Genomic DNA, 14,427 nt, shown 5'->3' on the forward strand with positions numbered 1-14,427 from the left:
CTGGGTCAACTTTAGTAGGACCTCCTTCAATACCCACTGGTATTGGATGGCGGGGGTCCGAACTCCTTGATCCCCTCATATGTAAACTACTATTAAAACATTAACACGACTATTTAGGATTGTATCCCTGCTGACTCAAACTACTTAGCCGAGGGTAACGTCACCTTCAAAAGAGGGGCCTACCACATTACGCATTAATAACTTAATTAATTATCTTTTAATAATCCAACCCTTTAGGATTGTATCCTTGCTGACTCAAACTACTGGGTTGAGGGTAACGTCACCTTCAAAAGAGGGGCCTAATACTATAACTAAGATAATCTCTTAAAAAGTGCAAAAGTGCGGAAATAATTAAATGTTACACCAAATGCGAGTCTGATCCAAGTGATTCATCTTGTCTATCTGTTTTTATTTTTATTTTTATTTTCAGCATTTTTAGTTTTTATTTTCTAGTTTAAACTTTTTTCCAAACTTTTGATTTGATTAGACGTTGAGGATAAACCGGTACTAAAAGGTCTTGTGTCCTTGGACGACCTCGGTATCTTGCCAACACTATACTACGCTCACGATGGGTGCACTTGCCCATATGTGTCTTTGGTGTTAGTAAAATATCGTGTTTTATAAATTTAAAACTTGACTAACGTGTAAAAAGGGCTAAAAATATACATAAAAACCTATACCACCACACGCACATCAAGTTTTTGGTGCCGTTGCCGGGGACACAAGGATTTTAAGAAAGTTAGAAATCATCGGCCTAATCGTTTGTTCTTATTTTTCTTTCTTTTTTTTAGGATTTTTCAGCTTCTGCAGAGCTCAGCACGGGCCGTGCCTGGTCGGACACCGGCCGTGCTAAGCGTTTTACTAGCAGTTTTTATTTTCCAGGTTACAGAGAGTTGAGCACGGGGCCCTGTCGGTGCAACACTAGGCCGTGTCGAGCTCCTCAGTAACAGGGTGCCGAAAAACAATCACTGTATCTCCGACCGCGGGCCGTGTTCATCTGAGCACGGGGCCGTGGTGAAACTTCTGACCAACGTTCTTTTTGTTTTTATTGCAGGACTTGGAACCCAGGCGCCACATCTGAACTTTCCACGCAGTGTATGAGCTCAAGTTCTAGTAGAAACATAAAAGAACCTTTAGACGAACCCGAATGCTTTCTACGAAAAAGACTCAAAGCTAAAAACCAAGAGAAAGTTTCGAGGGACCCACTTCCAATGGTGGACCAACGTACCCTCATGGATTACCTACGTCCCACCGTAGGTAATCTCGGCGCCGCTATCAATGCACCGAATGTCGAGGCCAATAACTTCGAACTTCGGCCGCATTTGATACAAATGCTCCAAAACTCCGCAACCTTCCATGGGCTTGCGGACGAAGATCCCCATCTACATATTACTAACTTCTTGGAAATATGTGATACCTTTCGGATCAATGGAGCATCAAATGACGCCATCCGCCTTTGAATGTTTCCATTTTCACTAAAAGACCGAGCTAAGGCTTGGCTTAATACCCTCCCAGTTGGCTCGGAAAACACCTGGGATGAACTAGCCCAAAAGTTTCTATATAAGTATTTCCCTCCTGCTAAAACGGCTAAATTAATGACTGAAATTAACACATATTCACAAGAGGACGGGGAATCCTTATATGAAATTTGGGAAAGGTTCAAGGAGCTACTAAGAAAGTGTCCTCATCATGGTCTTGCGGTATGGCAACAAGTATCCACCTTCTACAATGGGTTGTTGCCACACACAAGACAAACACTCGACTCTAGCTCCGGGGGACTTTTAGGTAATCGCCGCCCAAATGAAATTTATAATCAAATTGAGGAAATTGCTCAAACCAATTTTCAATGGCACTCCCCGAGGAACGAAATCTATTGCCCCGGGTGCCCATAAGGTTGATGAAAGCACCTCATTGCAAGCCCAAATCGAAGTCCTTTCTTCAAAAATCAAAAAGTTAGAAATGGCAAAAACGGCTTCGGTTATGGCTTGCGAGGGGTGTGATGGGCCACATAAAAATTGGAGTTGTATGAAAGAAATAGATAATCAAACAGAATCGGTAAACTACATTGATAATAGACCTAGGCCGTTGGGTCCTCCAACGGGTACCTACAACCAAGGATGGCGTAACCAACCTAACCTTGGTTGGAGAGAACCCGGCAATTGTAGTAACCAACAAAATCTAAACCAACGAACAAACTTTCAACAACCAAGAAACGAGTCACAAAATTTCTCTCAACAACAAGGGGGACGAGAAAGGCTTGAAGATACCGTATCTCGCCTCATCTCCGACACCGAAAAGAAAAACTCGGATCGATTTCAACAACTGGAATCGAATTTTCGAAATCAACAAGCTAGTATTCAAAACATTGAAAAACAATTAAATCAGCTAGCTCAAAATTTCTCCGAGAGACCACAAGGCGCATTACCAAGTAATACCGAAACCAACCCAAAGGCGCAAGTACATCTTATCACATTGAGAAACCATACCGTGGGTCCCGAGTAGGCTCCATTACCTCCAACTGAAAAGAGCCGATCTAGCCAAACCACAAATCCACCAACACCCCAACAAGAAACGACTCCTCCACCAAATCAAGAGCCCACTAAGAATCCTCCGGTTCCGTACCCCGGTCGGTTAATTCGCCAAAAGACCAATGAGCAATTCGCAAAGTTCGAAAATTTGCTAAAACAATTGCATCTTAATGTTCCATTTATCGAATTCCTAACCCAAATGCCTAAATATTCTAAATTTATGAGGGACTTCCTCACTCACAAAAGGAAAATTGAATCATTGCAATTAGTTAATTTAAGCGAAGAATGCTCCGCCTTGCTACTCAACAAACTCCCGCAAAAGAAGATTGACATTGGAAGCTTCACAATTCCTTGTTCGATTGGGGAATCTCCCGTTCGCAATGCACTAGCCGACCTCGGGGCTAGCATCAACCTCATTCCCGCATCAATGTTCAACCGACTTGGCCTAGGGAAAACAAGCCCTACAAAAATGAGCATACAACTCGCCGATAGGTCCGTCAAATATTTACAAGGTGTCGCTGAAAATCTATTGGTCAAAGTCGGCGAATTTGTCTTCCCGACCGACTTTGTTATACTAGATATGGAGGAAGATACCGAAGTGTCACTCATCTTAGGGAAGCCATTCCTAGGTACGGCCCACACAGTGGTAGACATGAATGGTGGAACTCTAACATTGAGGATTGGGGACAAGGAAATGAAGTTCGGAGTTGGAAAGAGAGTAGAGGACGATGACACGGTCACTTACATGAAGGTCATAGACTCAAGTTTGGATGATGCTCTCCGACGGTGCAACATGGGATGCAAAACATCCCACTTGGGTAACATATGACCAGGCTTTGGGTCTAGCCAAGGACACTTATAAACGTGGCGCACCACGGAGGCATTCCGCGGAACTATCCTTAGTTTAGTTTAGATTAATTTTTATGTTTTCTAGTTTAGTTTTAATTTTCAGGAATAAAACACACTTAGGATGGTGAAGGATACCAAGAGAAACTTGAACCGGCACCCCATGCACAAAAACAGGGCCTCCCGCAAAATTTTCTTCATTACAGCAAGTTCAGCACGAGCCGTGTCCAGCCAACACGGCCCCGTGCTGAACCATCTGCAGAAGATCGCCCAGTTCAGGTAACTGGACACGGGGCGTGCTCGCTGAACACGCCCCCGTGCCCAGGCTTCTGTTTCTTCTTAATGATTTCTGTTACTAGCAACCTGAACACGGGGCCGTGCCCGGACACCACAGGCCCGTGTCCAGATGCCTAGTAACATTAAAATTTGTTTTTAAACACGCTTTTACACATTCAATCAACCTAAAAACTTATTTTTGGGACACATTGAGGACAATGTGTAATTTAAGTGGGGGGGGGGATGCTAAAACCTTGAATCTTGCAAGTCCTAATTACAAGCCTTACACAAAACTCTATTGGAACCGCTAAACACCCCGAATTTTTTTTCAAAAAAAAAAATTTCATTTTTTTTACTTGTCTTGGTTTAATTTGGGAATTTCAAGTTCTGAAAAGGTTATATTTTTACAAATTTACAACCGTGGCGTCGTAATAAAAAGAACCAACATAAGAAAATTATGAAACGACATGACAAATCTAGTTAAAATTGATTATATATACTTGATCACATAAAAACCCATTCCCACAAAAAAGTGAGTTTTGAGCCTTTATTGAGCATATAAATATACATCTTTAAACTAAATGCTCATTTTTCGTTTCTTGTGTGAATAGCCGCTTGGTTCTTACGACTCTAGAACTTGCCATGACGATACATTCCCGGTCCTTACCAACTTAAACCCAAGTAAGTAAATGATGGAGGCATTAAGACTAACCATTTTTATTTCAACACCATTATTTTTCTTTTCTTTTTACCACCTACCAAAATCCCCCTAGTTAACCCCTTTGAGCCTAAAACTTTTCATTTCTTAACCCAAAACAAAACACCCTTTTACCCACCAAAACCCTTTTTTCATTTTAAACCCTTTATTTTAGTAACAAAGCTCGGTTTTCTTATGACTTCTTTATAAAAAAAATGATGATGATGAAGCCAAGAAAAATAAACAAACAAGTTTATCAAAAAGAACTTTGTTTGAAAAATTGCTTCATCAGAATAAAAAGTCAAAAAAATAAAAAGTCTCATGGAAACCGACGCTTTTTACGCCTTTTGCCCTTTTCTACTAACCACTAACCCAACCACCTACCTTTAACCCAAGCATTACCCTTCCCCCAAAAGTCCTCTTGATATATACAAAGGTGTATAGTTAAAAAAGAGGAGGATTGATTGCTTGGCAAACTTATGGTAGGAGTAAGTTCCATGCCGCTCTCGAGTGTTTCACAAAAATACATCTTCGCCCAAGTGTTGAGTGATCTGGCGTAAGGTATGTGAACTTGTATATAAATGGAATTTTAAAAAGGCATGTTATGCCCTAATAAGTAATTTATCTTATGCAGTGTTTTAAATAAATCATGACGAATAGGATTGTAAATAAAATAAAAATAAAACCTAATAAAGAATCTAGAAAATCCTGACACTCTATGACAAAACCTTCTCTTCTACCCATTCCATTTGGGAGTGTCAGCCACATTGTAAAGAGTTTTGCTTGAGGACAAGCAAAGATTCAAGTGTGGGGGTATTTAATGTGCGCAAAATGCAACATATAAATTACATAAAATGTGGCATAAAACTAACCATCTTTTTAGTACTAATGTTGGAAAAGGTGTGTTTTTGTCTTCCTTTTGTATTTTCTGGATAAAATGAGCTCAAATGAACAAAAGAAACAAAAAGGCAGCTAAATCTAACATAAATACAAGAAAAGGGATAAACGTGGCATGCCCGACCCCTCGACAGCATCCTCCCAAGCAAGAACAAGAGAACAGAAGGCTGAACACGCCCCGTGCTCAATGAGCACGGGGGCGTGCCCAAGTGTCTGCAGAAAAGACAAAGTTGTAGAAGCTTCTATCACCCACCACCGGGGCGTGTCCAGCGGACACGGGGCCGTGGTCAACTCTAAGATTCGCAGAATCTAGGCAAATCTTGATAGTATAGATACGCTTCTGCACACGGGGTCGTGCCCAGCGGACACGGGGGCGTGGTCAACTAATGCAGACAAACTGCATTTAATGAAGAAAGAGAAGATAGGTGGACACGGGGCCGTGTCCGGGCTTCTATGCAAGCTATAAATAGGGGTGCTTGGCTCATTTTCAAACCATCCCTTGGCAAACCACCTCTCTCACACTTCACCCACCCACCACCACCACCACAACCCACATCCACCACCAGCATCCATCATAGAGTGTGTGAGTAGTATCGGGATCCAAGATTGATCGTAAGAGTTCTTGACAATCAAAGGCCATGTTTGCCTAAGTCTCTTACATCACTTGGTGAAGACAAGTGTTTAGTGTAATACTTTTTTATTTTTAATCTTTTCGCACTTTTTATTTGGTTATGTCTTAATGACTTTAATAACTAGTTTCTTATGTTGAAGATGAATCTTCCTTATCATTTGTCTGTGGTGTCTTGGCATTATTTTACTGTCTATATAATATAAAAGATTTTCACCATTCATATTTCCACGGTCTATATGGAGATATGTTGGCTACCTGGTCGGGGTTAAGGGAATGGTTTGGTAAGAGTCTTGCCTTGTTCAGTGTATAGATCCTGCAAGGACCTGGGTCAACTTTAGTAGGACCTCCTTCAATACCCACTGGTATTGGATGGCGGGGGTCCGAACTCCTTGATCCCCTCATATGTAAACTACTATTAAAACATTAACACGACGATTTAGGATTGTATCCCTGCTGACTCAAACTACTTAGCCGAGGGTAACGTCACCTTCAAAAGAGGGGCCTACCACATTACGCATTAATAACTTAATTAATTATCTTTCAATAATCCAACCCTTTAGGATTGTATCCTTGTTGACTCAAACTACTGGTTGAGGGTAACATCACCTTCAAAAGAGGGACCTACTACTATAACTAAGATAATCTCTTAAAAATTGCAAAAGTGCGGAAATAATCAAAGGTTACACTAAATGCGAGTCGGATCCAAGTGATTCATCTTGTCTATCTGTTTTTATTTTTATTTTCAGCATTTTTAGTTTTTATTTTGTAGTTTAAACTTTTTTCTAAACTTTTGATTTGATTAGACGTTGAGGATAAACCGGTACTAAAAGCTCTTGTGTCCTTGGATGACCTCGGTATCTTGCCAACACTATACTACGCTCACGATGGGTGCACTTGCCCATATGTGTGTTTGGTGTTAGTAAAATATTGTGTTTTATAAATTTAAAACTTGACTAACGTGTAAAAAGGGCTAAAAATATACATAAAAAACTATACTACCACACGCACATCAAGCAACAACAAAGCAGAAGCTTCTTCCTTCGATCTCCATACTAACCGAAATGGTACGGGTCGAAACGGCTCGGGTCGAAACGGCTCGCGTCGAAACGGCCCGCGTCAAAACGGTACGCGTGAAACGGTTCGCGTCGAAACGGTTCGTGTCGAAACGGTTCGCGTCGAAACGGTTCGCGTCGAAACGGTGCGCGTCGAAACGATTCGCGTCGAAACGGTACGAGTCGAAATGGTACGAAACTCATCCCGACCCACATCAACCCATTTCTTTAATGTTGTTGACCCGCTTTGATCCGAAAATAACAAGATGGAATTTCAAACGACCCATTATGACTCATTTAGTTAAAATATCTTACCCGAACCAACCCGTATAATTTTAAAAGCAATCCAAACCGACCCAATTAGAAAGCTTTGGGTCAAGATTGCCCCCTCTAGCTTATTGTATTAGATATGAGATTTGTCTCTAATTATGTCAAGTCTTCTTAGTTCTTAGACCACCCGTAGTGGGGCGTTTTTTTTAAAAAAAATTCAAAAAAAACGCCGGATAATGCCCCCCACCCCATTACACCCGGCGTTTCCGGGCGTTTTTTTTTGGAAAATTTTGTTGTCGGCGTTTTCTTTATAACGCTGAAATGGAAAATGTTTGGCCAATCAGATGAGGGCATGTGGGTTAGAGATGGAATGTGGGGTTTGATTTGGCCGGATTTTTGAGACTCGCCGGAATTTCAGCCGAATTTTTGAGTTGCAGGTTGAAGAAGGGATGGAGGTCACGAAGAAGAAGGGTTTGAGTATAATATTCACTTTACACCCTCAACTATTTTATGTGTATAATATCCACCTAAAAAGCTACTTTATGTGTATAATATTCACTTTACACCCTCAACTATTTTCTGTACGCAAGTTTGTCCATTATCTTTTTTTAACTTTATTTTTTTTTTCGGTTTTTTTTATTCTGTTTTTTTTTTCAGGTTTTTTTTGTTTCAAGTAGTGTAATTTTTTTTAAATTAATGAAGTTTTTTTATGTTTTAAATTAAAAAAATAATTGTGAAATGATTGAATGGGGGTTATTGGCATAATGCCCCACTACGCCACTTTTTGCTATAATGCCCAAGTGTGACTAGGATGCCACGTGTCGGATAATGCCCTATGGTGGGGGCATTATAACAACTTACCACTACACATGGTCTTATACTATGAAACGCTAAAAATTTCTTGTAGTGCTTGTTTATAAGATTTGTCTCTAATTATGTCAAGTCTTCTTAGTTCTTATACTATGAGACGCTAAAAATTTCTTGTAGTGTTTGTTTAAACAATATAAAGGGTGTATCTGCCGCATTTAACAAAGAATACATGTCATTAATTAATTTAAAAAACGATAAAGATCGAAATTTAAGTTAAACGTAAACATTTGTACAAGTGGTAAGTGTATATTTTTTTAACGGTGTTTATGTAATTAATGTCATCCGATCATACCCATGGCATTATAGCCTAGTGGTATCTTGGTGGTGGGATAAAGCTTATGACCATTAGGTCATGGGTTCGATTCCCACAAAGGAGGTTTTTCCCAGATTTTTGGGTTTCCTCCTGAATTGGTTTATATGCATTATTGCCTAGTGGAGATGGATATGATCGGGTGGTTCTGCTGGTGGCACGATGATACTCCAGCGATCCGTTAGTGATCCAAATTTGCCGTTCAAAAAAAAAATGTCATATTACTTTAGGTTTTTTTTTTGAAAGATCAACTTTCATTAAACAAGAAAGGCACTAGAAATTCCCAAGATGGAATTAACTAGCCTAAAACCAAACAAAATCAATTACATTAACTCTAAATTACACCACTTCTTTCATTCCACCATATCTTATTTAAATCTATTCTTGTAAAATCAGAACCTCAATTTAGTCATCTTATTAGAAAAAATCCTTTTAGTGTTCTGAGAATATCTTATAGTGTTTGTTTAAACAATATAAAGGGTGTATTGCCGCATTTAACAAAGAATATATGTCATTAATTAATTTAAAAAACGTTAAAGATCGAAATTTAAGTTCAACGTAAACATTTGTACAAGTGGTAAATGTATATTTTTTTAACGGTGCTTATGTAATTAATGTCATATTACTTTAGTTTTTTTTTTTTTTTATTGAAGATCAACTTTCATTAAACAAGAAAGGTACTAGAAATTCCCAAGATGGAATTAACTAGCCCAAAAACCAAACAAAATGAATTAAATTAACTCGAAATTACACCACTTGTTGCATTCCACCGTATCTTATTTAAATCTATTCTTGTACCATCAGAACCCCAATGCCTTAACATCATTAACTATATCCACCACTTTAGTCATCTTATTAGAAAAAATCCTTTCATTCCTTGCCTTCCACAACCTCCATGCCGTAATTATGATAATTCCTTGAATCACAAACTTCTTAAGTCTTGAGCTCCTGTTACGTTCATGAATGTTGACCAAATCTCGAAATATTATGTATAAAAATGAGTAATTGATGTAATTTTGAAGTTTCTAAGTATTATAACTTTAAAGTTTTGTAATGGTATAGATGAAAATCTTTGAACTTTTTAAGCTCTAATGAATGGGTAACGCCTAAATTAGAACAAGCAGAGCTTCAAGTTATGGATGAAAATTTTTCGCAAGTCTGAGTTCGTAATCAAATTAAAGATGTCTAGAACTACTAGTTTCGGATAAGGCACATCACACAACCGGGGACATAAGCTTCAAATATATGTACCAATACATCCTTAGAAAGATGTGACAGTTGTCCAATAACAATAACATGGACAATACTACAAATGCTAACGCTATGAACCGATAGTAGACTCAAACAAGTATCTTGCAACGTGGTACATAATTTCCAACCACACGGAGAAACAAAGTTTCGGGATCGCATACTACCTCGGAAAAGGAGTTTAAAAACAATCCACTATAATTGTAGCATATGTACACATCAAAGTGAATATGGATCAACATTCAATCTTTTCAATAATAAATTCCACCTAACATCTTTTGTAGCAACGTCTAACATTACTGAATATCATCACATAATAAAGGCTGTATAGGAAAACTAGTTGTTTTCATTCCTTTCTCTCCAACTCAAAAACATTAAATTCTATATAACTTAGGTTTCCTTCTTTTTATTTCTTCTCTCCAATGTTTTAAAAATCGAGTTTTAAATCATACCAACACACATCAAACCGGGTTACTTTATATCGTATCGTACCATAATTTACTTTATAAATTTTAATTTTTGTAGATTTTATATATTTTTTTTTGAACGGCCAACAAACTCAATCCCGAACATTCTCGGGGCACCCACTGGACAAACGGAGTACTCCGAGAGTAACCCGAGTCCACCACCAATTCCGGGGAAAACCCGGTAACCCACCCGCCCGTAGGCACGACAGTGAAATTACCGGTAAAACTCGTTTGGCTCAAGTATCCAACCCAGGTTTCTCTGGGTCTTCTATCATTGCCCACCAGTGCCTCACTCTGCACCAAGTAGGAGTCAATCCTGTATCTCTCAAAAGAAATGCAAGTCCTCCACCACTTGATATTCTATTCAAATTTATTGATGAAAAGCAGTAAAGCACACGGATTAGTAAACTTGAGTGATCTGAGCATCAAAATTTCCACTTCATTGAACAAAATGAATCAAGAATTCCACACAAAAGTTCCCTAAAACAAATTAAATGCAAACTTATATTTACAAATACCACCAGAGCTTAATTCAAGAATAAAAGAATCATAATAATAACAATCTCCTCCTACACCTCCACATTCATTCACTCACTTGTTGAAGGTCCAGCACCACCATCATCACCCGAACTCGCAGCGGTCTCCGGTCTAATCTCCTCCAACTGCTGAAGAACCAACTGGACCTCAGGCCGAGCCGATGGTGACGGATCAACACAGTGCAAAGCTAGTTTCAACGTGTTCAACAACTCATCACCAATTACAGAAGCATCTTTCATCAGTTCAAGATCAAAAACCTCATTAGTCCACTCTTCTTTCACTATCGAAGCGACCCATTGCGGTAAATCCACACCGTTCATCGCCTCTCCCGGTGATTTACCCGTTAGTAGCTCTAATATGATCACACCCAAACTGTAGACATCGGTTTTCGTGTTGGCTTTCTTGAGCTTGGAAAGCTCTGGGGCCCTATACCCGAGGGCCCCAGCTGTTGCAATCACATTTGAGTTTGCAGCAGTCGTCATGAGCCGTGACAGGCCGAAATCCGCAATTTTTGGGTTAATGGTTTCATCGAGCAACACGTTGCTCGATGTTAGGTTTCCATGGATTATGTTGTGATGGGTGTGGAGGCTAAGCAAACCTCTAGCCATTCCTTTCGCTATTTGCATTCGTGTTGGCCAATCGACCGGTGTTTCGGGTCCTCTAGCTGCATTGAAGTTTAACAGTAAATATGATTTTATGTTGTAGAATGCAAGAAAAAACAATTTTAAATATGACTAAACTGTCAATTTGCAACAAAAAGTTAAATTAATATGACAAAAACCCTAATAAAAGCATCATTTTATATTTGATTCTTTGGCATTTTCATAACTAAACTGTCAATTTGCAACAAAAAGTTAAATTAATATGACAAAAACCCTAATAAAAGTAGCATTTTATATTTGATTCTTTGGCATTTTCATAACTAAACTGTCAATTTGCAACAAAAAGTTAATATGACGAAAACTCTAAAAATATAGCATTTTCTTATAGATGGTTCTTTTTGGATTTGACAAGTTGTTCATTGTTGAAAAGTAGCATTTCTAATTAAAAAATAAATGAGTTTGAAAAAGATAATTCAAGTAAAATGATGAACACAAAAAGTTATAAAAATGCTTATTAAATTGGAAGTTGTTCTTTCTTGAAAATCATAATATTTTCTATAAAAAGTGGTCACATTGCAGTTTGCACATAAAAAGTTACAAAACCACTATTTCTTATAGACAAAAGGAATAGTGCATTTAGAGGTTATTTATCTTGAAAACCGGCATTTTCAAAAGTTTGAAAAAAAAAAAAAATTAACAAGTATGTGACAAAACTACCAAACTTTTTTTAAAATCCGAATCTTTGTCACTCTCACATAAGAATGAGCTTGGTACCGATACCAAATTTCCCGATATCGAAAATACCGATACCAAATTTCGTCAAATATGGGTATCGGTACTGAAAACGTTCAATATAGTACCGGTATTTAAGGGTTATCGAAAACGCCAAAAAGTGAGTACCGATTCAGTACAGAAAAAAAAAATCGATACGGGAAATTCGGGACCGGTTTGATACCCGAGCTCAATCACAAGTTATGGATTGTTTTCGCGCATTCAAGATTATTTAATTTTAAACCTACACTTTAATTAAAAAAATAGTCCAATAACAATTGAAGAATGTAAGCTTACCATGAAGAAAAGTAGCAAGGCTTCCTTTGGGCATGTAATCAAAAACAAGAAGTTTCTCTCCTTTTGGCCCTAAATAATAAGCCCTCATTGCCAATAGATTTGGATGCCTAATTTTCCCAAGCAAATTCACTTCAACTTCAAATTCCCTTTGATTTTTAGTTATCTTTTCCCTCAATCTTTTAACTGCCACTTGATCACCATCTTCCAATGTTGCCTTATAAACTGTCCCATAAGTACTCTTCCCCATTATCTCTGCTGTTGCACACAAAAGATCATCAGCTGTGAACCCCATTGTACCTTCAAAGTGTACAAGTTTCCCTCCTGCCTCCCCCGCCGCCTCGGCCTGCGGTGGCGCCTCCCCTTTCCCCGCTGCGGCCGCAGCGGCCCCCCCTTCACCTCCACCGCGTTCAGCGTCTTTCGGCCTACCCCCTCCCCCCCTTTTCTTCAACAAGCAACATAAGAGTATGCAGCAAATTAGAAGCAATAGTGCTATAACTGCACCGGCTGCAATGAGTATGATCCCTTTGGTGCTTAGCTTGTTGCCGTTCCCTCGGTGGTTCGATGGCTGAAAAGGGGCGGTAGAAGGCGGTGGAGACGTAGGACACGCGGTCGAAGGACTGTATCCGCAAAGATCAAGATTCCCAACAAACGCACTCGAATCGAATTTCGACGAAAGTCGACTTGGAACCGAACCCGAAAGATTGTTATAAGACACATTAAACTCAGAAAGATTCAATTTTTCACCTAAGAAACTTGGAATCTCTCCAGTGAGATGATTATGAGCCAAATTCATTGACTTTACCAAAGTCAAATTTTCAAAACTTGTGGGAATACTTCCACTAATATTATTATAAGACAAATCAATACTTGTTAACTTCAAAAGCCCACCAAACTCAACCGGTATACTCCCACTAAACCGATTATGACCAAAAGAAATCTCTTCAACATCAGTCAACTTTCCCAAAGAAACCGGTAGTCCCCCAGTCAACAAATTGTGGTCAAAAGTCAACGATTGAAAAACCGGTTTGACCCCAATTCCCCCACTCCCCCAAGAATCCGGAACCGACCCAGATAAATTATTATACCCTAGAGCAAGAAACTTAATCGAATTTGACTTCACAATCCTCACAGGAATCCCACCAGTCAACTGATTAAAAGTCAAATTGACCCTAAAAAGCTTAGAACAATTAGCAAGACTTTCAGGAATCCCACCAGTCAACAAATTATTACTCAAATCAATACTCTGAATCAAAGGACACAACCCCAAAGAAGCAGGAATTGAGCCAGTAAACTTATTATTAAACAACTGAAGGCCTCTTAAGTTAGGTAAAAGCCCCAATTCTTTAGGGATTGAGCCAGTGATAATATTATTATGGAGGCTGAGTTTTCTAAGGGCTTGAAATTGGCCAATTTTGGTTGTGATTTGACCACCAAGCCCTCGGAAAGGTAGCTGAATTACGATGACTTGCCCCTGGGCGCATTTGATGCCTTGCCAGCCGCCGGAACAGGCGCCGTAGCCGCTGTCGTTCCAGGATTTGAGGAAGCCGTTTGGGTCGATTAAGGATTGTTTGAAGGATTGGAGGGCTTGGAAATCGGCTTCGGTTACGATGATGCCGTCCCATGATTGGGTTTGAATGGGTGTTATGTGGGTGAGTGTGGTTATGAGGATGAGGTGGAGGATTGTGGTGAGATTTGGAGTCTTTTTGGGGGTGTGTTTGGACTCCATTGGAGAGTGAGGAAGAAGAAGATGAAATGAAGATGAAACAGTGAGATGAAATAGCGGTGAAAGAAGGTTTTGTAGTGATAGAGATGAAGTTTGCAGAGGGTGCACGTGATGGTTACGCTCCCGGACTGACGATGATAAATATGTTAATAATAATAATAATTCAGTTTATTAATTTCATCTAAATATTATTTAGAAAAAAAACTTTATTTTCTTAAGTTAAGAAAAATTAATTGCAAAGTAACAAACCAAATCCAAGGTTGGAGAACTCGCTAGTCGCTAGTCGGCCGTTGAGGTGGGGACTAGCAGTAGCGATTACTCGGGATTAATCGGATCGAGTTTTTTATATGTAATTTTCAGTTTTATGTATACATATACACATTTTTATACGTAAATATTTTAAGT

General features: G+C 39.1%; 1 protein-coding gene and 1 non-coding gene across 2 annotated transcripts; both read right to left on the bottom strand.

Moving 5' to 3' along the window:
• Positions 1-1,589: 1,589 nt before the first annotated feature.
• Positions 1,590-1,696, bottom strand: LOC118482408. The gene has a single exon (XR_004868448.1). It is a non-coding gene; the product is annotated as a small nucleolar RNA R71 (small nucleolar RNA).
• An 8,813-nt stretch (positions 1,697-10,509) lies between these two features.
• On the bottom strand, positions 10,510-14,129 carry LOC110878145 (probable leucine-rich repeat receptor-like protein kinase IMK3). The gene is made up of 2 exons (XM_022126403.2): positions 12,300-14,129; positions 10,510-11,293 (listed from the first exon to the last, which is right to left on the bottom strand). Exons 1-2 carry the CDS (start codon positions 14,023-14,025, stop codon positions 10,680-10,682), a joined length of 2,340 nt encoding a protein of 779 aa, XP_021982095.1. The 5' UTR covers positions 14,026-14,129; the 3' UTR covers positions 10,510-10,679.
• Between the last annotated feature and the right edge of the window lie 298 nt (positions 14,130-14,427).

This window comes from Helianthus annuus, chromosome 9 (genome assembly GCF_002127325.2).
Source record: "Helianthus annuus cultivar XRQ/B chromosome 9, HanXRQr2.0-SUNRISE, whole genome shotgun sequence".
In the NCBI taxonomy this organism is placed as follows: Eukaryota; Viridiplantae; Streptophyta; class Magnoliopsida; order Asterales; family Asteraceae; genus Helianthus; species Helianthus annuus.